The following is a 22,313-nucleotide window of genomic DNA, read 5'->3' as shown; positions in this document are numbered from 1 at the left end:
AAAAAAAAAAAAAACGTTTCCCCAACGATCTATTCAAGATAGTCAAATAAAAAAAGAATTTCATGTATTTTATTGATTCTTAAAGTTCTAAGATGTTTGTATCATTTTGAAAAGACCACTTTGCTTAGAGAACTATTCATCAAAGCTTTCTCCAAGAAATGTCTTGCTTGTTTTGAAAATTCTTACAGCAATGATAATAATAAATGTTTCCTGTGAAATTTAAACGCAACTTTCAATCAATTTTACTGCAATAGCCATGCTTTGTTAAATTCTTTGTCACAAAGTGACTAATGTTTTTTTTTTTCAAATTTCTTTGAACTCACATCCTTAAACTGCTCTAATTCTTGTCTTTTTTATGGTTTTTATTTATTTAAGATGCTTCCATCAGTTTTTATTGTTTTCATTCCAAAACAGGACTTGCTGAATCATTTAAAATACATTTTAGTTTTATGGTAAATTGTTTTGTTTTTATTGCTGTCAGCAGTAATAACTTTATCTCTTTAATCACTTCTCACTTAGCTGTTGTTTCGATTATAGTTTTAGAATAATTTCTTGTGAATATGTGCAATCTTGTAAAACATAATGTTTTATTACTTGATCCTATAAAAATTTAGAGCCGGAAATTTAGATAGTTGTATAATAAAGTTAAACTTTAAAGCCTTTTAGTGATTTCCCTCATTTTTATAGCTGTTGGTTCAAACATTTGTGCTGCCTTGGATCTCTGACACTCCTTTAAATACTGACTCCTCACTAATTACTTAACATAAACAGAGAAGCTGGGTGAAACTGTGAATTTAAGAGGGAAAATAAAAGTCAAAATAAAATCTTTATAGATGTCTCTTTACTTTATGATGCATTCTTCTTCTTTTAGTTACTCACAACAGGTACGATGCATCCCATTCTCGCACTTACGTTGAGAATGGCACAGGGTTTTCCATCCGGTATGCCTCTGGAAATGTCAGGGGATTTCTCAGTGAGGATGTGGTGGTGGTAAGTTGAAAGCCATCAAATTAAAATTATTTATAGTCCCTTCACCGTGTGAGACATTTGATCTTTACCTTGTTTGATCCCCGCAGGTTGGTGGGATTCCTGTGGTGCAAGTATTTGCAGAAGCCACCTCCTTGTCTGCCATGCCTTTCATCTTTGCCAAATTTGATGGAGTTCTTGGGATGGGTTACCCTGATGTGGCCATTGATGGTATCACTCCGGTGTTTGACCGCATCATGTCTCAGCATGTCCTCAAGGAAGAAGTGTTTTCTGTCTATTACAGCAGGTGACCTAAAATAAATCATCTGGCAACTTTATTCTGTTGTATAAAATCACAAAAATATTAGTGAGAAAAACTAGAATAGCGGTTAAATCATATTATTTTTCTGGCATCTATTTTCTCTTTTTTTTAACTTTAGTTACAGTTGTATTTGATTGATTATAGGAGATAATTTCTTCTCAGTTTGGATAATTGGACAATAAAGTACTTTTTTCCCTTTCTTTCATTTAAGTAAGTCTAAAACAGTTCTCCAATTATACAGGTTTTACAAACTTAAATGATGTTAAATTTATTTCCCTTCTGGAAAGCATGCTAAAACAAATCTTCTATTTAATTTTTAGGGACCAATAAAATAAATCCAAAACCTAACAGTATAAACTACAGCAGAGTATTGACTACAAATGCTAAATTATTGTCACAAGAAAAAGTGACAGACATTTGTTTTTAGCTGGTTTGTTCTTTCCATCTTTGGATATTTTGCACTTTTTCTTTTTAAAGACCCACTCTGATGAAAAGTTAGTTGTTTGTAACATGTTCTTTTGGCATTTTCCTGATATATAACCAAAACTGAGCTCAAAATTGCACTGTTTAGTATTTTGTAATTGTTGAGAATTAGGAGCAGATAAAAAAAAAGGCAGTTTGAAAAAGAGTAGATTTGTGACACATAAGAAAAATACGCTGGGTGGGCCACGAGGTCTCTATTCCGCGCCACAATCGATGAGATGTGGTGGCAGGGTTGCTCAACTCCACGTGATTCAGAGGTGAATTTCTAATGAATTACTCTGCAGAAACTGTGTTCTTAGTTTATTTATTTATTTATTTATTTTGTCTTAAATTTATGGAAGAGGATTAGGGCCACTGAAAAAAAAAGCCCATGAAAAATTCGGACTTTTTTCTCAGAATTCTGATTCTAAGTCAGAATTTTTCATGGGCTTTTTTTTCAGTGGTCCTAATCCTCTTCCGTATAAAATAGTATTATCATAAATTAAAAAAAAAAAAAAACACCTATACAACAAATCTGATCTACGAACAGCTGAGTCCTCTGTGGACATTTTCCTTGTTTTTATGTAAATTTTCCAAAAAGTTGTTGTTTTATTTCTGTTTTAAGAAATCATTTTGTAATATTGTTAACAACTGTATTTTACTTGCAGAAGCAGCCACCATTTTTATTGTTCAATGTAACAGTAACAGGTTGAGCCTGTCAGGACTTTTTGGGGCCTTGACCTGCACACAGTGGCTGTGACCGTTCATCTTTCTCCTCAGGGATCCAAAACACTCTCCTGGTGGAGAGCTTGTTCTTGGAGGAACTGACCCAAACTACTACACTGGGAACTTCAACTACGTCAAAACAAAAGACACAGGAAAGTGGGAGGTTATAATGAAAGGGTAAGATCTTTGTGTGGTCCCTTGTAATCCAGTGTCATTGGGAGACTGTTGAGTGTCTGCACTTCACTTGTTTCAGGGTTTCTGTGGGCACACATACCATGTTTTGTGCAGAGGGCTGCACCGCTGTGATCGACACAGGCTCTTCCTACATCACAGGGCCGGCTTCTTCTGTGTCCGTGCTGATGGAAACCATCGGGGCGGAGTTGGATGAAAGTGGGGTGAGTCTTACACTTTCTTTGAAATTTAATTACCCGTAAAAAATCACATCCTTTTCACATTTCACGATCTGTCACACATTTCTGCTCACCAGTACAAAGTCAACTGTGACACAGTGAAGTTGTTGCCGAGTGTTACCTTCCACCTGGGGGGCCAGGAGTACTCACTTACACATGAGGATTACATCTTATGGGTAAGTTGCAGAAACAACAATGAGTGTTGTTGTTACTGCATGTGCTACAAAGTTTCTAAGATGTGTAAATAAAGCATTTTATGATAACATTATCAGATCAGAAGAAAAATCAATCATCCGTAGTTAAAAAAAAAACAAAAAAACTTTTGGCTTATCCCACTTTCTCTGCTTCACACAGATTGTTTGGCAGAGATTTTTACACCAGATGGCTTGAGACAAGCCCCTATTTTATCTGGGCTGGGGACCGGCACAGGGAGACTAACCCCTTGTGACCACATAGTTAGTGCAAATGTATGGGCTTAAAATGCGGCATTTTTTAAAATAATATTTGGACGTATCTTTGAAAACAACTTTTAAACGATTTTTAAAAAATATATATATAACAAGGGAAGTGTAAACTGCCATTGCTACTGGAGCTCTTAGGAAGTTGGAGTGTTTGTGTTAGTTAAGAAGGACAGCAGCCCACAAATGCTCAGTGCAGTCTATCAAACCATTGGTGTAATAGTTTGTTTTTAAGGCTGCTGGTCATACCAATATATAAAAAAACATTTTTTATACCTAATGAAATGTAATATGTATTTAAAAAAAGGAAACTGTGACCGCAGGATTTAAACCTGGGTAAAACCGATAAAAATGATTACAAGACCTACAACCACACCCATTGGTGTTTAAAAAAAAGGTTTGTCCAAAACTTAACAAAAGCAACCTTCCACATGGTGCTTGATTTAGACATCAAATTATTAGGGAAGATTTGTTCATCCATTGATTTTTCACTATTTTTAAGCAGGAATTAACAGTTTTTGTTTTAACAGCATGTTGGTCTGGTAATTTGATAACTACAAAAAGAGATTTCTAATTATCTGCAACAAGGAACATCTGTTTTTATATGGATGCAAATGGACTTGACCAAAGACTCACATTTGATGAAGCTCTTTGCAAACCCTGGAAACAGAACCCTCATTTCCAGCATGTCAGTCCTGCACTTAATCAACTTAGCTATTGAGCCCACGAAAACAAATGTTAATCATTGACAATAATAATTATAACCAACAAGGATTATTTCTGCTTGTATTACCCTATCTATAAGCCTCAAAGCTAAGAACGATGCAATATTTTGGCATTCCAGCACATCTGTAATTATCAATTTCTTTGTAGATAATCTCTTAGAGGTTTGTGAGAATTTGAAGGAGGTCTGGGTCTCCCTGTCCTGCTCCCCCGCCCAGATAAAATATAGGATTGTGTCAGGAAGGGCATCCGGTGTAAAACTCTAAAACTCCTCCAGAGGTCATATGCCTAAAGGTGGACATTTGGTATAATACGATGAAGAATTTGTGATCTTAGTGTCTGAATTTGACTATTAAAGCACTGTGGCCTGTTGGCAAAAATGTATAAATAAATAAAAAATGTATAATCTACTTTCTTAAATAGAATGTTGAGGTTTCTTCTCACAAGACTCAGATGTGGGTACTATGATCAATAATGAATCAGCCCACATTTATTTTCATTTTCCTGGAAGTGCATAATGACGCTCAAAAACACAGATTGGTTGAATTTGCTCCAGATTTTTCCCTACCGAGAGGCAGTCATATCCTGTCAACACATAGCGTTAGAGGCACTGATACAACCTCATGCTGATACACACTCTGGATTGATTTTGGACTTCATAATAATTAGCGAGTGAATAATTTCACTTTTTTTTTCTCTCATTCAGAGCACATGGTTTTTATTTTCTCCAAACAGGATAACAGTTTTATCTCACCACAATAAAACCTTCTCTGTGTGATACTTTATCGCTATATCTCCAGATAACTACAGGAAATACTTAATAGAGTTATAATAAGGGATGGTTTTTCTCAATAAAATGGTTTAAATTGGGCTATGAATGTTATGCTACACAAGAGGTTTTTCTTCTTTTCCTCTTGACTGCTCCTTTTAGGGGTCACCACAACAAATCTTCCACGCCCAACCACCCTCATGTCCTCCTTCACCTCCTCTTTGGTCTTAAATTAACCCTCTTTCCTGGTAGTTCCATATTCAGCATCCAGATCCCTGTCTGTAAGCCTTGTTTCGTTTCATCAAGTATCTTATTCTACCCTTCTACTTTCCATTATGTCGGTCTACGCTCCTGCCTTTCCTTTTACCTTACAAACATGCCTTTCTCCTCCCTTTCTTTAACCAATAACAGACCAATTTCAACTGGCATCCCGCAGGTCAACAGCATGGGTGGAGGTAGCGGTTAACCACGGCGTAAAAATGTTGTTTATTGGTTTTACATCAGATGCCCATCCTTACACAACCCTCTTCATTTACCTGGACTTGGGACTGGCACGCATAAGCACTAGATTGTGCCCCCTTGTGGTTGCAACACACACGAGACATAAAACAAATTAAGTGGCAACAACAATGTTGTCTGACAGCAAATCAGAAAAACATTAAAATTGCTAAAGTTTTGTCTGAAATTCCTCAAATGTTAAGGTTTTGTATCAGTCAGTCAACATTTAAATGTATTGGTAGCACACAGACATCTTACAATATCATTTTTTGACACACAGAAATTAAAAGAATAAAGTTTGGAAGTGTTTTTTACTTTAACATTTCAAAATATTTGTTCAGCAAAAAAATCAAAACAAAAAAGATGTCAAAAATGTATTAGGAGTTGTTGGAACCTTCCGAGGGTCTTATAGTCTCAGGACTACAGCTCTGCCCTCTGATATGAACTTAAACGCTGTACTATCATTTACATTCTTTTAATTAAATATGACTTTTTTTATTATAATTATTACAATTAATTACAGAAAAATAATCAAGGGGTTCCAGAAGAAAACCTGTTAATTTTGTCACTTGGACTGTCTTAAAAAGTTGTTATTATTTCAGAAACTTTTCCAAGCAGGCACTATAGTAATTTTACATCAGGCTTGGATTCATGAGGAAGACGGTTGTGGCTGTGTCACACTTTCCAAACTTTATGTGACTTTCTGGCTCCTGAGGCTTCTATATGTGTAGGTCAATCGTATTAATGTAAGGACAAGCGTAGCAGAAACGATGCTTGCACTTCCTCTTCTAACCACTGCATGGCAGGGTCCCACATCATTCCTTTAATTGAAAAAAAATGTATATGTTTGGTTCACATTTCTGTCAGGATATAAAAGTAGTTATGGTTAATTTTATTTTTCTTATTTTTTTCTTTAAATTTTACCTACTATTGTGACTTCATCAGCATTTGGAGCTGAGGTATTTTTTTTAATTATATTTATATATTTTTTGAATAATAACTCAGTTTTGTTCTGTATTTTTTGTGGCTGCAGCAGTCTCACATTGAAGGGGATGTCTGCTCAGTCACTTTCAGGGGTTTGGATGTGCCCCCACCCACAGGGCCCCTTTGGATCCTTGGAGCCAATTTCATCGCCCGATACTACACAGAGTTTGATCGCAAGCACAACAGGATAGGATTTGCCACAGCGGTCTGACAGGAAGTGAAACATTTCTAATGCTTTGCTGTGATCCTGCTTTACAATTGTTGCTGCTATCTGATTATTTCTTGCTATTCTCAGCTCACTTTTCTGCTTTGTTGAGATATTATTTCAGGTTTTTAAAAAGAAAATTGTGACAAATATGATGTCCTTAACATTTATTTTCTATTATTTAGCAAGTTGCATAAATATCTGCTGTTTTATTTTCTACACCTCAGTCTGAAAACATGTTTATCTGTTAGAACTGCTTTGCATATGAAACAACAGAATTTGAAATCATGATCAATATCAGCTATGAAACGATGTAATAAGAAAGAATAAAGCTTTTGACTTTCATTTACATTTTGATTGTCCAACTCTACAAAATGTGTTCACTTCTGAGGGTGGAAACAACAGATTTCATAAGTTATGTCATAACAGTCAGAGAAAAATCTTGCCTCCCTTTCCAGTTACGTGTCTGACTGTGGTTAAGTAAGACAAACTTTTTTTTTTTTGCTTTCTTTGACTTTGCAAAGTTTTCCATCGGGGCAGATTCATTCCTCCCTTTGAACTCGCTGAAAACTGTTTTGACATTAGAGTAAAATAACATTAGGAAACAGAGAGGATGCAGCGATGCTCCACAGGTTCATGTGCTATAATTTTCTGGAATAATAACAAGTCTCAGAGTTCCCATGGCGAGACAAAGGGCCCAAGACGCAACTGGTTTTTAAATCCCAAAGCTTTTTACTGGTACTGATACTCATTGTGATTTTTTCACAATTTTTAAATCAAACACAAACTCATCAAAATAAAAATAACCAGAAAAAAAAGAAGTGTTTTTTCAGGTTAAATCAAGAGGGGCTGTTACAGCTGTTTCTGCTTACCAAGCAAACAGAGTACACTCTAAGACAATATAACAACAAAAGTAGACAAATTCATCAGATACTCTTGTCAGATCTTTTTGTCTCATTTTCTCTAAACTGCTCAGGAAGTCATCCCATGCTGCTCTGAAGCTTCCTCGCTCTCATTTCCATGAATTGTTTTCTTTGGATTTTTATCTGATGACAGCGCACAGCGAGGTGAAGGTGGACATTGGCGCATGATCAACATTTATAGAATAAATGGGTCTTTGTCAACAGCTTTAAAGAATCAAGCGCCACAAAGAAAAAAAAAGTTTGAAACACTTCACCATAGAACCCATAAAAAGAGAAAGACAGATCATCAAAACCCTGCTAAATGGGTCACTTTTACAACTGAGGTATGTGGAGCCCGCGTGACACAAAGTACCAATCTGCTATTTTTAACTTGTTGTTTTGTTTATTACATTATGTTATGTTCATGTTGGGCTTTTTTCTTAATAACTTTATTATGACTCTAAGGCAAACATCAAATCTAATAGAATTTAATTTTCCATGTCTTTTCCCTGATTTGCTCAACTTCTAATATTTTCCCTCCTACTTCCAAAAGGTCACATATTAGCCCCTTTACTCATCTCGTAGTTTAGTGCTTGTGGATGCAAGCAGTTGCATGCCATCGTCCAAATCCCAACGTGAGCTCTTTGCCTGTTATTCTCCGTTTACCTGATTTGGCCCCTCTGTCTTCCTAAATCCCTTTCATACCTAGAAAGACACAGCGGGTAGTTAAACACCACAGAATTTTATCGTCTATTAAATCTTTTGTGTAGTTGTTAATGCTAACACAACGGGCCCTTAAATTTGTTGTGCTTAATCTCCCTCTTCTGGCCACAAACGCCCCCCCACCTAACAGCCAGAGTTAACTTCCACCCCACATCTCTAATTAGGAGCATTTTTTTCATCCCTCCCAGGTTTTTCCTTGAATTAATTTTAGATAAAAAGCCAAGTATTTTTAATTTATTTTATTTAAGAGATGACAGCCACGCTGTCTGCCCTTCCAGTTCTTGCTTCATCTTTAAGGTATTTCCTTATATTGCCCCGTTTGACTGTCTGATGTGTTTTTGCTTTGTTTTCTAAGACAAGTTTTATTTTTTGGGGTTATTCACACATTCCCAACCTATTCAAACATTTAAATCACCCCTTTAATTTGAAGCATTCATGAATACTCACAAATGAAGATTAGGCTTTAAACTCTTTCTTATGGCAGAACTAAAAAAAAAGAAGCCCTCAACAGCGGTTTGTTTTCCCGGCGCGTGTGTGGTGTAGACCGCTACCGTGTCATTGCATCATTGTAGTATGACAATTAGAAAAGCAACAACTATGGAGATTTTTGTGTTCATGTTTTCAATAATCGGACCATGTGCAATTGCTAAATCTTCATTTTTAATCACCGACTTCTTCTGCAGTTTTTCATCAGTCATTCAGTTACAACAACTCCCAAAACCAAGTGCTTGTGCCACCTAGTGGTGAAGATAATTCACAGCTTATAATCAGAACAGAGATCACCCAGTAGCTTGTTTTTTTCTTGCTTTACTTTTTGTACATCGTGTATAACAGGAATTGAATTTTGTTGGAAAGATGAGCGGCCAATAAGAATACTGCAGTAAAGATGGTAGAGATGGTTCGAAACGCTAGCTTAGCGCTATTCTGGTGCTTTCTATTGTTGTCATCAACTTCTGTTCATCAACGGCTGGCAACAGCAGCTCCGCCCCAACCGTCCCGTTGGATTCTTCTTTTATTATTTTATTCTGCATTTACAATCAAAGCCAATTCAGCTGCTAATGTTTTCATGGAATAATTTACTCCAACCTCCTTCACCTCCACTTTACCTTCTATTTAACTTCAAAGGCAGGCACATGGATTTACTTAGCCACTTTTAATTTTTGTACATCCCTTCAGGGTATCAACTTAATCCTATATTCGTTGTTTGCGTGCAGCAAGACATGAGTTATGAGAAGAGGCCGTTTCCAAATGTTCATCATGATTTTTTGGGGGAACAGGAACCTAAACCTCCTGAGACGTGCCCTTTCTCTAACTCGTTCTCTTCAGGTCATCTTTGACTGAAGATCCCCCACTGTTACCTCCTCCTCAACCCTTCATGCCTTTTTCTTCTTTTGTGCTGTCAGTTCATGAATGAACATGGCTGTGGACACTCGGCTTCTTTGGAAACATTTTAAAAAGTTCACATACTCTGGAAGAAACAATGATTTCATTAAGTTTTCATAGAATAAGAATGAAAACACGTTATTTTCCCACTCAGTTAGTTCTTGGGTGAAGCCATTTATTGTAAAAACAAAACCAACAAACAAAAAAACTTCTTCTTCTGTTCACCCTTTTTAAAATGTGATGGCAAAATAAACTTCCCAAATGACTGACCCTGTTTAATTTGTACATACCCTGATGATTTGTACATGAAAACATGCACAAAGCTGATACAAAAGAGTTTGAATGGCAGCTAAAGGTGACCATCCTCAACTGTGGCAAAAGATCTTGGAGTTTCTGGACTCCCAACAAACTCTCGTGTCCTTCATCCAGTGCTGCACTGACATTTCTGGATCTTGAGTCAAGGAGAAAGCTAAAGGTTTCAAAAAATCTATGGGAAAAGGTAACTAAACTGTACAAAATTTTTCAAACTGTATAAATGTTTATTTAAAAAAAACATGTTTTAAAATGAGGGTATGGCTTCATGGAACATATCATCTCATTCTATATTTATAGAGCCTTAGAAAGAACATGTTAAGTCCATATTAGATTGTTTGGACTGGTGCCAGGATTTTTTAAGTACTTTTAGAAGATGAAGATTACAAGTAGAAATGATTATAATGAAGCCTTTTTTCTGTAATAAAAGTTAGCCACATCTCAGATTTTTTGGTAGGTAGTTGTTATTTATGGCATCCAAAACCAAAAAAGAAGCTCTTGAAAATAAGAAAAATCTCCAAGAAAGCTATGTAACCTTTGATATGAAATGGGTTGCCATATGCAGTGCTTTTTTTCCCTCTCAGCTTTAGGATTTTTTATGCTAATTCTACTTCAAAAACAACTTTGTGGTTAGAAAATCTCATTAGCTGTGAGTATTCTTTCAGAGTTTTGCTTAAACGTTTTTCTTTCTTTTTTGCCTTGATTTGATTTATTTATTTTCCTGCTGTTCAAGACACATAACATGGTGAAGGAATGAAATAACTCATCCCAGAACAACTCCCCTCACTGTGAAGGCTATGGTTTGGAGAAAAAAAAAACAAGAAAAACATTGGGCTTCTAAAGTTTTCATAGATTCTATGAAAACGTTTTGCTGGTGATAAATGCTTAGTATGCACAACGATCTGTTGAGACCGGGTAGATCTCTATCTGGCAGTCAAAAGATTGGTGTTGCTCTCCAGAGATGGTCCAGTTAGTCTGTGAAATTATCCAGAAGATTAAAACAATCTACGCAGTCGGTGTAATTTGATGGAAAAGACGCTGAATAGGGGCTAGAAAGGACAGTGCAAACATTTGTTTTTCAAAATATTCATCACCTATGTTGGGGATAATAAAATATTTGCTCCTTGTTATTTAACCCTTTTACACTGGAGTTTTGAGTCAAAGAACGTGTGCTTTTTAGGTACCCCAAGGTCACCTCTTTACCTGACAGCGTTTTTGTGTGAACTAGCAACTTTCAAAATGATAATTTTTATGGAGACATAGAAACATCATCACCTTTAGATGAACAAGTAATATCCAATTATACAAACGTTTGTTTCACTGCACAGAAACAACCTTCATAGCCCCCCCAATGTTATGTCACAGATAAAATTCAACATTCTTGCTTGATGACAAGCAAATACTCCCATTGGTATTTTATGGATTTTCTGTCCTGTAAATTGTAAGCAGTAAATTTGAAATTGTAATCTGCAGGACAGACAAAAGCACGATAGCGCTGACAAATACATACTTTATAAATGCATGGACACCAGCCACATTTGCACATGCTATTGGTTGCACAATTTACACTCAGCTGAGGACCGTCAGTCCGTTTCTTCTTTTTTAATGTCTATTTAAACAGTGGCCTCAAAGGCAAAAAGTTTTAACCAAATTGGCGCAAAAGGTGAGACCACCCTTGATCAAAATGCATGATTCTGTATTTATGAGTTACAAATAAAAGATTATTTAAGCTTTTCATTTTTGGCAACAAACACAGGAAGACAAATAAATTAATAAGTCAAATTCTGTTTCTTGATAAAAACTAACCCATTTGCATGTCTCACATATTGCTGCAGCGTCACACATCTTTTTCATTGTTTCACTGTGACTACAACTGAAGACACCACAGAAATGTAACGAAACCTTACACCGTTCCAAAATGGGGATTTACACAGCACATGTGGCGGAATAAAGATGCATCAGAGAGGGAACAAAGTGGCAGTTTAAAAGTCTTTTCAGGCACCCCACCGTGCTGAGCTCTGGGTCTCCTGCTGTTCATTTCACACATGACTTTAGCTTTGTCGGCAGTTACATCATCTTTAAGTCTGTAGACCAGAAATACAACATTTGGCTCAATTTCTATTCAGGATCAAATAGAAAAGTGCTACAATCTGATTAAAAGGGGTTTTATAATACCAAATAGGATTAATAATTAAGTCACAGAGATGAGATGAATGATAGAATTCCAATCCAAATACTGGCACCAGTTAAAGTTGGGGGAATGAAAAGTATCCATGATGGAAAAATAAAGTGATGAATAGGATTGTTATTAATCTAAAATTCAAACAATTCAAAATGTGTCATTCATAATCATAGGATGCAAACTAATTTGGAAAAGATAAGCAAACTCAGTATGGAAAACAATATCTGTACAAAATGCGTTCTCTGTATTAGTAGTATATGTTTTTGTATTACTTTATCACAGCTTTTAACTACACAAGACTGCAGTTGACATAATCGATTTCTTTTAGCTCTTGTTTGATTTCATAGAGTTTCTGTTTTTCAACATTTATGGTTTTTTTTTAACTTGATGGAACCCGCACTTGTTAATTTATTCAATTAAATAGAAATGTTTAGCTACACACAATGTTCTCTATCAAAAAACACACAAAAATGCATTTCCTGTTGAAGTATGCTAAATTACAAAGGATTTTTAGCTGCCTTAAATAATTATTAAAGCATATTTGTTTGAAAGTTTAGCCAAACAAATTACTGGCAGAAAAACTGATAATAATTCCAAATGTGCTACAATTACAAAAAAAATGCTTAGATTAACACTAATAATTAAATTAGCTGCATATTTTGTTTTCAAATAATGATGAATGTAAAAGTACAAGAAAAAAATGGAGTTAAAAATGTGCATTTAGGGGCCTAAAGCATTTAAAATTAGAATTTGAATTGTAAACCGTTTTAAGCTGAGTAGTTTACATAAAAATAAAACAAAAAAAGGTATAAATGAAAGATTACACCCTTATTAAAAACTTGATACACATTTTTTTTGTAGCTCTGATGGAACAAAAACATTTGAAAAGGTTTGTTTTCAATAAACACAAGGAAGCTTGATTTTTCAAAGCCATTAAAACCAAGCAAGCCCCAAAATAAAGGCACTTTTCTGAGGAAGCTGAAAGTTTTAATACCAGAATTGCTGAAAGAATGCAAAAGATTTCAGTTGCCAATAAACATGGTTCCCACTCAACCCACACCTTTGTGCAAAATAGCAACAAATCCGTGTAACACCAAAAAGCTTCCCAACATGTCACTTCTTATTATGCAAAATGCTAATTTGCATGATAATTGATCAAAAATTGCTCTGTGGCATGAGAATCAAACAAACTCTAATTTAATGCCCTATTTTAAACTTTCAACATAAAATAAGACATTGTGGTCAAAAAAGGAAGGTACAAGCTGGTAACAGTTCATCCAAAACAGATGCTGACTGTTAAAGTGTTCATTTGGAAAAAAGAAAAAAAAAAAGTTAGAAAGTCTTGGCAAAAAGCTGTGTGACCACAATACAATTGTAAATGTACTTTTTTCCTTTCCGATGGTTTTGTTCTTTTTTTGCAGATACTAACTGTATCAATGTATCAATGTGTCGTTCGATTTTTTAACTCTTTATGCTTTTGTGCATGTTAGCTTTTTGTGCTTTTTTAAGGCAATGGGGTTCAAAAGCAGAAACAGATGTGAACATCCACTTGAAGTTTACGCAGGGTCTTTTGTCCTGTTTGGGGTAATTCTTCTAGATGATCCATGTGAAAGCCATCAATATATATATAAAACCCTTAAACTGTTGAAAAGATCTCCAGAGACCAAGACAGTATTTCTTGTCAAACCTAGAGAGATGGGAGGTCTTTAAAAGGATTGCATGTCAGCTGAAACAGATTGAACTCCCTCAGTCTCAGTTTGAACTCACTGAAAGGAGGAGGAGCACATGAAGCAGTGCATCGAAGAACACGCCACATGACAAAGTGTCAAATTTACTTAACAACAAATTCCTTTCTGTGGAGTGGAAGTGGATATATATAAAAGATTTCTTTGCTTCAATGTGTGTGACAGAGGAAGTTGGTGTTTTCCATCATCAAACACTTACCAGATGACCATCCTTGTGTCAAACCTGAGTCACAGCAAAGCTAAGGTAGGTGAGCGTCTTTTGAAGACCAAAAGGAATATTCAACACTGCAACGCTCAATGCATGTGAGAAAAGGCGGCAGCCTGGTTGTTCTAGCTCGTTTTCGTTTTGATTTTGCAGTTGGATGACCTAAATACAGATATTGAAAGCATGGCAAAAACAGCTCATGTGATATTTGCATCATGTGCGCCAGCGTTTGTCAGATACCAGTTCAATCAATAGTTTTATTAGATTACATTAATTTAATAATAAGTGGGCTCCCAGAAAAGATTTGCTATGATGGTCTTCAGCTTAGTCTCTTGTTTTACCTTGAAATATGAACTTTTGTTTGCTATTTCCAAAGCACACCCGATAAAATTGTGCTTTTATTTTCGTGCAAAAAATTTGAAAGCATCAGATTTTAGTTTTTTTTTTTTTTTTTGGCGTTTTTGATCATTTTGCAGACATCTTTCAAAAAATGGATCTTTGGTTCATATCATTTTCACGGACGACTAAAATCATGCTACAAAGAAACAGAACCACAACATGACATGGGATATTTGTTCTGGTGCCATCCGCTTTCACTTATCCCTCTTCTGTATCTAAATACATTACAGAAGTTAAACAAAAGCCAAGACATCTTGTTTTGATGCATAAATAAAGTTTTTTTGTTTGCATTGCTGTAACGCTTGTCTACTTTGCATCAGGCTCTCATTTCGTGCTATAAATAAATGTGGCATCTGCCTTATCTACCTTCAAATGCTTGAAAGAGCAAATTGCTGTGACCATTTGTTAACAATAACTTTCTGTGCATTTTTTTTTGGTAGTCAAAGGGTGCTTGGAAGTAGATATTGTGAGATTCAGAAGACGTGTGCACGTTACTTTCTGTAAATGCCAGAGGGCACTATTTGACCATGACTGAAACTTAGGACTTAAGGAAAAAAAGCTGGAGTGTTTCTCACAACCATGTGCAGTGGTGGACTTTTACTTTTGCAAAACAGCTTCTCTCAAGCAATGCAGGGTGGAAGCTTTTTTTTTTTTTTTTGGTTTTATCAAAAATGATCAAAATGTCTCTAAAATTGCAAAATTTTGTTTTTTTTTTAGTGTGTCTGAAAGCATTTCTAACACTAGTGAAGTATTTTGTGATTTGAATGCTGGATAAAAGCAGTTGTGATAGAGTCCAGGTTGACGATAATATCAGTCTTCATTTTTTAGCTGCAAGTAAGGTCATTTTTGATTTGCCTAACTGAATTGAATGATACGCAGCGAGGTGCCAGCGTGTCGTTCGAGTCAGGAGCGCATTGGTTGCACGGATTTAGCTGGTATGTAAACAATGTCTTCTCGTGCGGTGTCAGTTGCAGGTGAAGTGTCTGTGTATGCTTATATTCCTGAGCTTCCCGCTGGTAATGGCTGAGGTGCCTGGTCCATGCAGACACTCAATCACTAGGGAGCACCTGCTGACAGTCAAGCAGTTGGTAGGTGTAAAATCAACATCAGACTGATCAGATCTCCAACCCTCCAGCTGAGATTACGTCTGTTGTCATTTCTGCAGATGGATAACCAGTTGAGCAGTGGTTGCTCAATAACCTACACATTCATAGAGAGGAGAAGTTTGGTAAGGTTAAAATAAGTTTATCTGGTGTGTTTCCAATTAAAGTGAAATTTTCTATCAGCTCTTACTGTGTTTTATCTACAGAGCAAATGTTGTTTTGTGAAGGCTGCCTTGCCCTGGATCTTGGAGCTGCTAACAACCAACTTCAAATATAAACGGGGTTCTGTAAACGATGGCTATGTTCAGTCTCTAAGAGCTCTCATCCTCAACATTTATTCTCAAAAATGTGTGCCACAGATTAACGAAGAAGTTGAGGTTAGTATTTCTACAAATATCATTTAGCAGATTTGATTTTTAAGAACATGTTGATGCCTTTTTTTATGGGATGTCCTGCAGAGTAAGCCAGAGAGCTTTGAGGTTCTCCACAGAGGGTCTCCTTCAGAAGCACTGCAGAAAGCTTCAGAGGTGTTGGCCGTATACTGGGAACTGGTAACGACCAGTGACTCACCTGTTGACTGGAGATGTGAACAGGAATACACAGAAAGTTTTGGATCTACCACAGACCCACCCTTTGAGTCATCCTCACATTATTTTACAGGTGTGAAACTCAATAAATTGAAAAAAAAAAAAATCAATCAGCAGATTTCCTCTCTGATCACAGATGATATGTCCTCTTTTTTCAGAGAGTTACAGTAGGAACTTTGTCAAAGCCTCACACAGACGACCAGTCAGAGATTTTTTCAAGCTTGGCTTCATCGTTGCATCAATCTCTGGAGGGCTACTATTCATTATAATGATCTACTGTCTCATCATACACAAGGTAAGAGCAAATACGCATTCTGTAATGTCAAAACTTGCAAGGTTTGGCTTTAGTTTCCAGCAATACTGTTGTACCAGTCATGACAAAACAATGTGGTGTTGTATGCTAGCATGGATGTGCTGTTTTGCAAAAGTATTGGCATATCTAAAAAAGCTAATTTTCTGTTTATTTTCCCTCCAAAACATTTTTATTCAAAAAATTTATTTTCAACTCCCCTCAAAAACCATTTTTTCTTTGGTTATTAGTTGTCAGACAGTGTGTGAAATGTATTGTCCGCATTTTAACCATTCGGGGGATGGGTGAGCTGCAGACACAGCTGCGCTCAGGAACCATTCGTTGGTTTAACCCACAATCCAACCCCCTGTATCGACTTACACGACAACCGTTTCGGCTCCGATGCGACCGACAGTCTTTACGTAACTTGAAATTGCTACCAGCTGAATAGTGAGCGCCTGCATGGAGAAATGGCATCGGCTGACTCAGAAGTGGCTCAAAAATATTCTAATAATCGCAGATGACAATTATCATCCTGAGCAGGTGTTTTTTGCTTTGTTTTTTTTTTTTTAAACAAAGCATGATCAAAAGTGTTTTTGATTAGAATGAATCGGTTTCAGACATTCTTCATTCTTCAGGGATGAGACCGGGACAGGGAGTTCTCCATCTTCAGTTCAGAGTTTTGCAAGCTTGGCAGCAGAGCCTCTGTGAGTCATCTGCTGTAGCTGGATCGCTCCTGCATCGCACCTGAGCCGTGTGAGCCTGGGGTTAATGTTGAGCGTCAAGCCGGAAGATACATAGTCCCATTTTTTAGTCTTTGGTATGACTCAGTCAGGGTTTAAATTCGCTGCCTTCCACTCTCAGGGCGGACACTCTACCACAAGGCCACTGTAGATCTGAATTCCAGGGGTCTTATTGTATATACATACATTAGTACTGAGCAACAGTTCAGTCCTGGTTTCTCCAATGCTTATGCCAAATTGTCTTTTATGTCTTTATAAGTGAAAACAAAAATGAACTCCATATAGGTGAATTCCAGAGTAAATGAGCCAGAAAAACGAGCAAAAAAATTAAAAACATTTCTTAACTTACAGTCAGGGCTTCAGGATTTATTGGATAATTTTACACTCCAATGCTTCAGTGTCTTTAAGCAATACATAAAAAAATTCTAAAATAATTATAGTTATTGAAGTGTTTGGGAACATATAAGCCTTTATGGAGCAGCTTTGGAGCGACAACTGATAACCAGCTCTTGAGCTGAGCTGGCTTTTTATTATTCCCTGTAGAAAAATGTATAGTTGGGACTTGACCCCCATATATGATTTTTACTGGACTATGAAGATTTTGACAGTCTCTGTGGTTAGAATTCCACTTTAAGTTTTTTTTCTGTTTTTTTATTACATTACGAGCAGGAACGCAATCAGAAAGCAAACAAAACTATACAGTTAAATAGGGATATAAAGCTTCAGGTAGAGTGTTACAGCCCACTCATAAACTTGCAGTGTGTGACATAAATTTTAAAAGCTTTTCACTCTTGTGTTTTCATGTCAGTTTCTGCCAGAACTTTGTGGCTTAACTAATCTACCTTATTTTAAACTTAATGTGCATCATTCTCCTTTAACACAAGAAGTGCTGAAGTTTGAAAGATGTTTGTAAGCTAATGGATTAATCTCATATGTTGGAGGAAATGAGCCAAATATTTCAAGCTTTCATTACCTCCAAAAGTTGTTATTTCAGAGTTTTTTCCCACTTCTTTGTCTCCTGGCAGCTAAATTCTGTTTTTAGTTATTTTTAATTACATCCATGCATTCGACATTTTCTCTCCTAATGAGTCAAGCATAGTTTCAGACATTTGACTTAAATTAGCCTCATACACATTTATTTTCGTTAAACTCACCTTTAGATAGGTGTTGCTATAATTAAAGAATTTTAGATGCATTTCATAGCTATATACGAGTGTGTGATTTTCCCTCTTTTCAGGTCCTTCTTGCTGTTTTTGATATTAATTGCCCAGAATATATTTTGTGCCAGTGGTGTTTATAAAAGGCCAGCCAAGCAGCTGAACAGCTTTCATTTATCTCGTGTAGACCACAGCGGTTTAGGGAGGGGTTGTAAATCTTCTTAGAAATCCACAAACATACCAAGAGCCATTACAAATTTTAGGAGAAAAACAACAACAGCTCCTAAACAAAGTGATGGATAATTTAAAATAAAAGTTTTTTTTTTATGCATGACAACAGCCAAAATTGTCGCACCTACAAATGTGCACATTTAAAAAAGGTACTAATAAAAAATTTAAGATTGTAGTTTTCTTTATTCTTCATTTCCTCACTAAAAATTATTTTCAGTAACGTGGGACAATTTCTCATTAATGCTACAAGATAAGCTGCACAACAAGGCTCCAAAAATCCAGTTTATTAAATTATCATTAAGCATGATAACATATTATTGATATTATTATTATTTTTAGTGTGTCTAATCACAATAAACTGCCACACGATAGAGTGGCTGTTCTCTGGCTTTGAAGGTTTTTTGGATCTATTTTAGTCTTTACATGCCAATATCTTCTTGCAAAATTTTGCCTATTTAATGGCTACTTCATTAAATGCATGTAATGAAACAGAATGTTCTACTTGCTGGGTGGTTCCCTGTGGGATTCCATCAACTTGTTCTGGACTTTTACAGTAGTGGTAAGACTGCCTCAAAATGCCAAGACAGTGGCAGAGGAGGAGTTGGAGAAGGCCTTAGTATTTCAGTATAAAATGTATAGTTATGTACTATGAGTTGGTATTTTTCTCTAGTAGTACAAACTCTATTTGTTCTCTGTACTAGTAGGACTGCTCATGCTCTTTATGGTCTGTCAGTCAGGAACTTTTTAGTCTATTATTTATGAATTTGTTTTCTAGTTGTTTTACTCATATAAATGTTTTTATTGTGTTAGTATTCATGTTGCACCTAGTGTCTATCTGCTTCTAATCATCACACCTCATGTCCTAATCAGGTCTATGGGTTCTGTTTACGAACTGTATATGAGAACTGGAGCAAGTGAGTGTGACGTTACCCATTCTGGTTCCAACAAAATTAAATCAATTTTTTTGCAATACTGGAACCAGAAATCACCAGTAAACAGTGGTGCTGTTGTTCTGTGTCACTTTTCCCTGTGGTCTTTTTTTGTGTCTGTGAGATTTTCTCGTCATGGGTTTGTTGATTTAGATCCAGTTGTGTTGGGTCATTGTTTAGTTAAAAAATTACATTTGATTTAAGCTTTTTGGCTCTGGATTTCATAAGTAATTAGTCCACGCAGAAGAAAAAAAATATGCAATACAAAGCTGATTTAAGGGGTTTCTCTGGATCATTATTAAATATATTCCGAGCTTTTCATTTAAAAAGCACAAAAAGCTTTTTTTTTTAAGAGAGAAAAAAATTACAAAGAAATGTGGTTAGCTTTAAAAAAATAATGTTGCTTGTTCCTGCAAAATTAGATCAGGTAGAAAGAAACTGATTTGGTGGGAAGTTTTACAGATGGATGTTTCAGAGTGAACGTGTTCATCTTCCTATGGAAATTAAAATCTGGTTTAGTGAAAGGAAAGGTTGACGGTTAAAGAGGTGCATTTTTAACTAAATCAGACTTAGTGGTACAAATATGTTTGTATTAAATCATTTTAAATGTGACCAAAAAAACATAGTAACAAGAGTATGATACCTTGTAAGTTATTTTTATTCAAATATTCTACCTTGTTCTAAAATATTATGGCAATTGCTTAAAAATAACAACAGAATAAAGAGATTTGTATTATTCCACAAAAGACAAATATTCTAGAAAAATGTTAAAATGTTTGACTCTTTATATAAAAGATAAAGTAACATTTCTGTTGTTTCTAACCAAAAATGTTTAATATTTGTAATCTAACAGAGCTGTCCCGCAGCCTGAATTATAGCGCAGCTCATTTGAGCTGGTCTGTTTCCTGCTTACATGGTGGCCTAGAAGGGCCAATTTTGATAAATTACAGTGTCAAAGAAAAATTATTGCAACTTTTTTTAGTAAATACTGTAAATGTATCAAAAGCACAGAATTTCTCATATTTATATATTTTTTTATTTGACCATACCAGTAATCTCCTTGTCAAGTTCACAATTAATGTCCATAGAAAAAAGAGTAAAGGGACAGTAGATGGGCAGTAGAAAAAGTAAAATGTTCAGACTAAACAGTCCATCAATATTTCCAAAAAAGACTATTTCTATGATTTTTTTGGGGGTTAAAAATATGGTCAGATTAATAGTGACAGTATTGCTTGAATTGCTTGTTTTTTAGGTCATACTCCAATCTTTTAATAAACTATTGTTAAAGAGTTTCAAATAAATAAGGATTTTGCCATTTAGCCAAAATTTAAGAATAAAAAATAAAAAAACGTGCTGTTTTGTAGGACATACTTTCTGCAGAGTGGTAGGAGTTAATCAGAAATTTGCGTTTGAGTTGAGGGTGAGACTGTTCGTGCAGAGTGAGCCTGCCTTCACTCCCTATCAACATTCTCTCTCGTTGTGGCTTACAGCCCCTCACAACGCCAAGCTAACAGCAGTGCAACAAAAGTGGAAGGATTTGGTTCCATCCAGTTGCACAGTTTTGAACTAGATGGGCGAGGAAAACAAAAACATACATGGATCTATTTGTCTACAAGTGGATGCATCAGAATGGGGCAGAGCAGGGAGCCTGTGGTTTTCTGAACTTATAACTGCCTCTGTGAGGAAAACATGGAGGACAAATACACTTCTTACCTTGTGTAAAACAATTTTCTGGGGTTCTTTTAAGGCTTTATAAATTGCGGGGTAATTTTGTGTAAACTTAAATTTGATGGCTACTTTTTCCTTTTATCATCCATTGGCAGATGTTTTAATTGATACCTGGGTCAAAATGCCTGGTAAATGTTTCAATTGAAGTTGCTTTGTGTGGCTTTTTCTCGGTGCTTTGTTTACAGACTGATTCCAGGAACTTTTACAATTTTGCAGTTCAGAATCTTGCTTTTTGAAGCCAAGTTAAATTGCAGGCTCAGTCAGGTTTTAATTGACTATTAACTTTTCTTCATTTTGGAATGATTAGGAAAGCTAACCAGTAATTGGTGGAAAAGAATTTGCCATTAGCAGACAGACAGCACCAAGCTCTACACGGGTGATTTTTTGGTTTATTATGCACCAAAAAACACTGCTGCTGATTGAATTTAGATGAAAAAGTAAAGAAAGCAACATCGTTGTGATGTGATGATTTGATTTTCTTCTTGGCCGAACTTTAAATTGCAGAATCCGCATACTAAGCTGCATGAGAACGCTGGACACGTCCAGGAGTTTGAGGGCTGTGTGGTTTGCACATGATGGAGACATAACAACCCAAAGTTATATAAAACTATCTGACATTTTCTGTACCACTATATGACAGTGAACCACCAAAAGTTAATACAATGATATGGTGGTTTGCCAAGTTCCCATATAAATGTAGGAAGTTTCTCCAAAATTACAGGGATATTTTTCTTTTTTTTTTTTTGTAGGAAAATGTATTGTGTTACTTGCTTTGGTGTACACTTTATTTCTGCAAATGCCTGCTTCTTTCCTGTTTAAAACAACTTAACATCAACATCAATGTGTGAATGAGTGTGCTCGTGTGAATGGGATTTGTGTCCGTTTGGGCCTTCATAAAGGCAGAAACCACTATAACTACCATTTCCAGGAAATTAGACTATCAGGGAAAATTGATTTTATTTCCATGATTCCATTTAAAAATTAAAGTTTCATAGAATACATGTTCATGGCCCACTGATTAAGTTATTTATTTTTACATAAATTGGGGTTTCAGCTCATAAAACCTATGAAAACAGGATTTCTAAAGATTAGTCATCTGGAGAAAGCTGCCCAAATTCTGAAGGACATGAAGGTTTTCAACTAAGTTTCACCAACTAATCATCTACTAAACT

The 22,313-nt window shown here is 35.8% G+C and overlaps 2 protein-coding genes across 3 annotated transcripts in view; both read left to right on the top strand.

Moving 5' to 3' along the window:
• Positions 1-7,510, top strand: part of ren (renin) — a 9,505-nt gene extending 1,995 nt beyond the window's left edge. The window contains exons 4-9 of the mRNA XM_024293619.2: positions 872-990; positions 1,077-1,273; positions 2,531-2,653; positions 2,730-2,871; positions 2,964-3,062; positions 6,368-7,510. Of these exons, the coding sequence (XP_024149387.1) occupies positions 872-990; positions 1,077-1,273; positions 2,531-2,653; positions 2,730-2,871; positions 2,964-3,062; positions 6,368-6,529 (842 nt within the window). The 3' untranslated portion in view covers positions 6,530-7,510. The remainder of the gene's footprint in view (positions 1-871; positions 991-1,076; positions 1,274-2,530; positions 2,654-2,729; positions 2,872-2,963; positions 3,063-6,367) is intronic.
• A 5,986-nt stretch (positions 7,511-13,496) lies between these two features.
• Positions 13,497-22,313, top strand: part of csf1b (colony stimulating factor 1b (macrophage)) — a 16,962-nt gene continuing 8,145 nt past the window's right edge. The window contains exons 1-6 of one of the 2 annotated variants that reach the window (XM_036212781.1): positions 13,497-14,014; positions 15,343-15,462; positions 15,540-15,602; positions 15,684-15,854; positions 15,936-16,137; positions 16,223-18,572. In XM_036212781.1, the coding sequence (XP_036068674.1) occupies positions 13,973-14,014; positions 15,343-15,462; positions 15,540-15,602; positions 15,684-15,854; positions 15,936-16,137; positions 16,223-16,662 (1,038 nt within the window). In that variant the 5' untranslated portion in view covers positions 13,497-13,972 and the 3' untranslated portion in view covers positions 16,663-18,572. Of the gene's footprint in view, positions 14,015-15,342; positions 15,463-15,539; positions 15,603-15,683; positions 15,855-15,935; positions 16,138-16,222; positions 18,573-22,313 lie in introns of those variants that run through there. The other variant, XM_024293452.2, reaches the window with a different exon arrangement.

This window comes from Oryzias melastigma, linkage group LG7, assembly GCF_002922805.2.
Source record: "Oryzias melastigma strain HK-1 linkage group LG7, ASM292280v2, whole genome shotgun sequence".
Lineage (NCBI taxonomy): Eukaryota > Metazoa > Chordata > Actinopteri > Beloniformes > Adrianichthyidae > Oryzias > Oryzias melastigma.
Note: the sequence above shows the minus strand (reverse complement) of the source record. Positions and strands in the feature narration are given on the sequence as shown.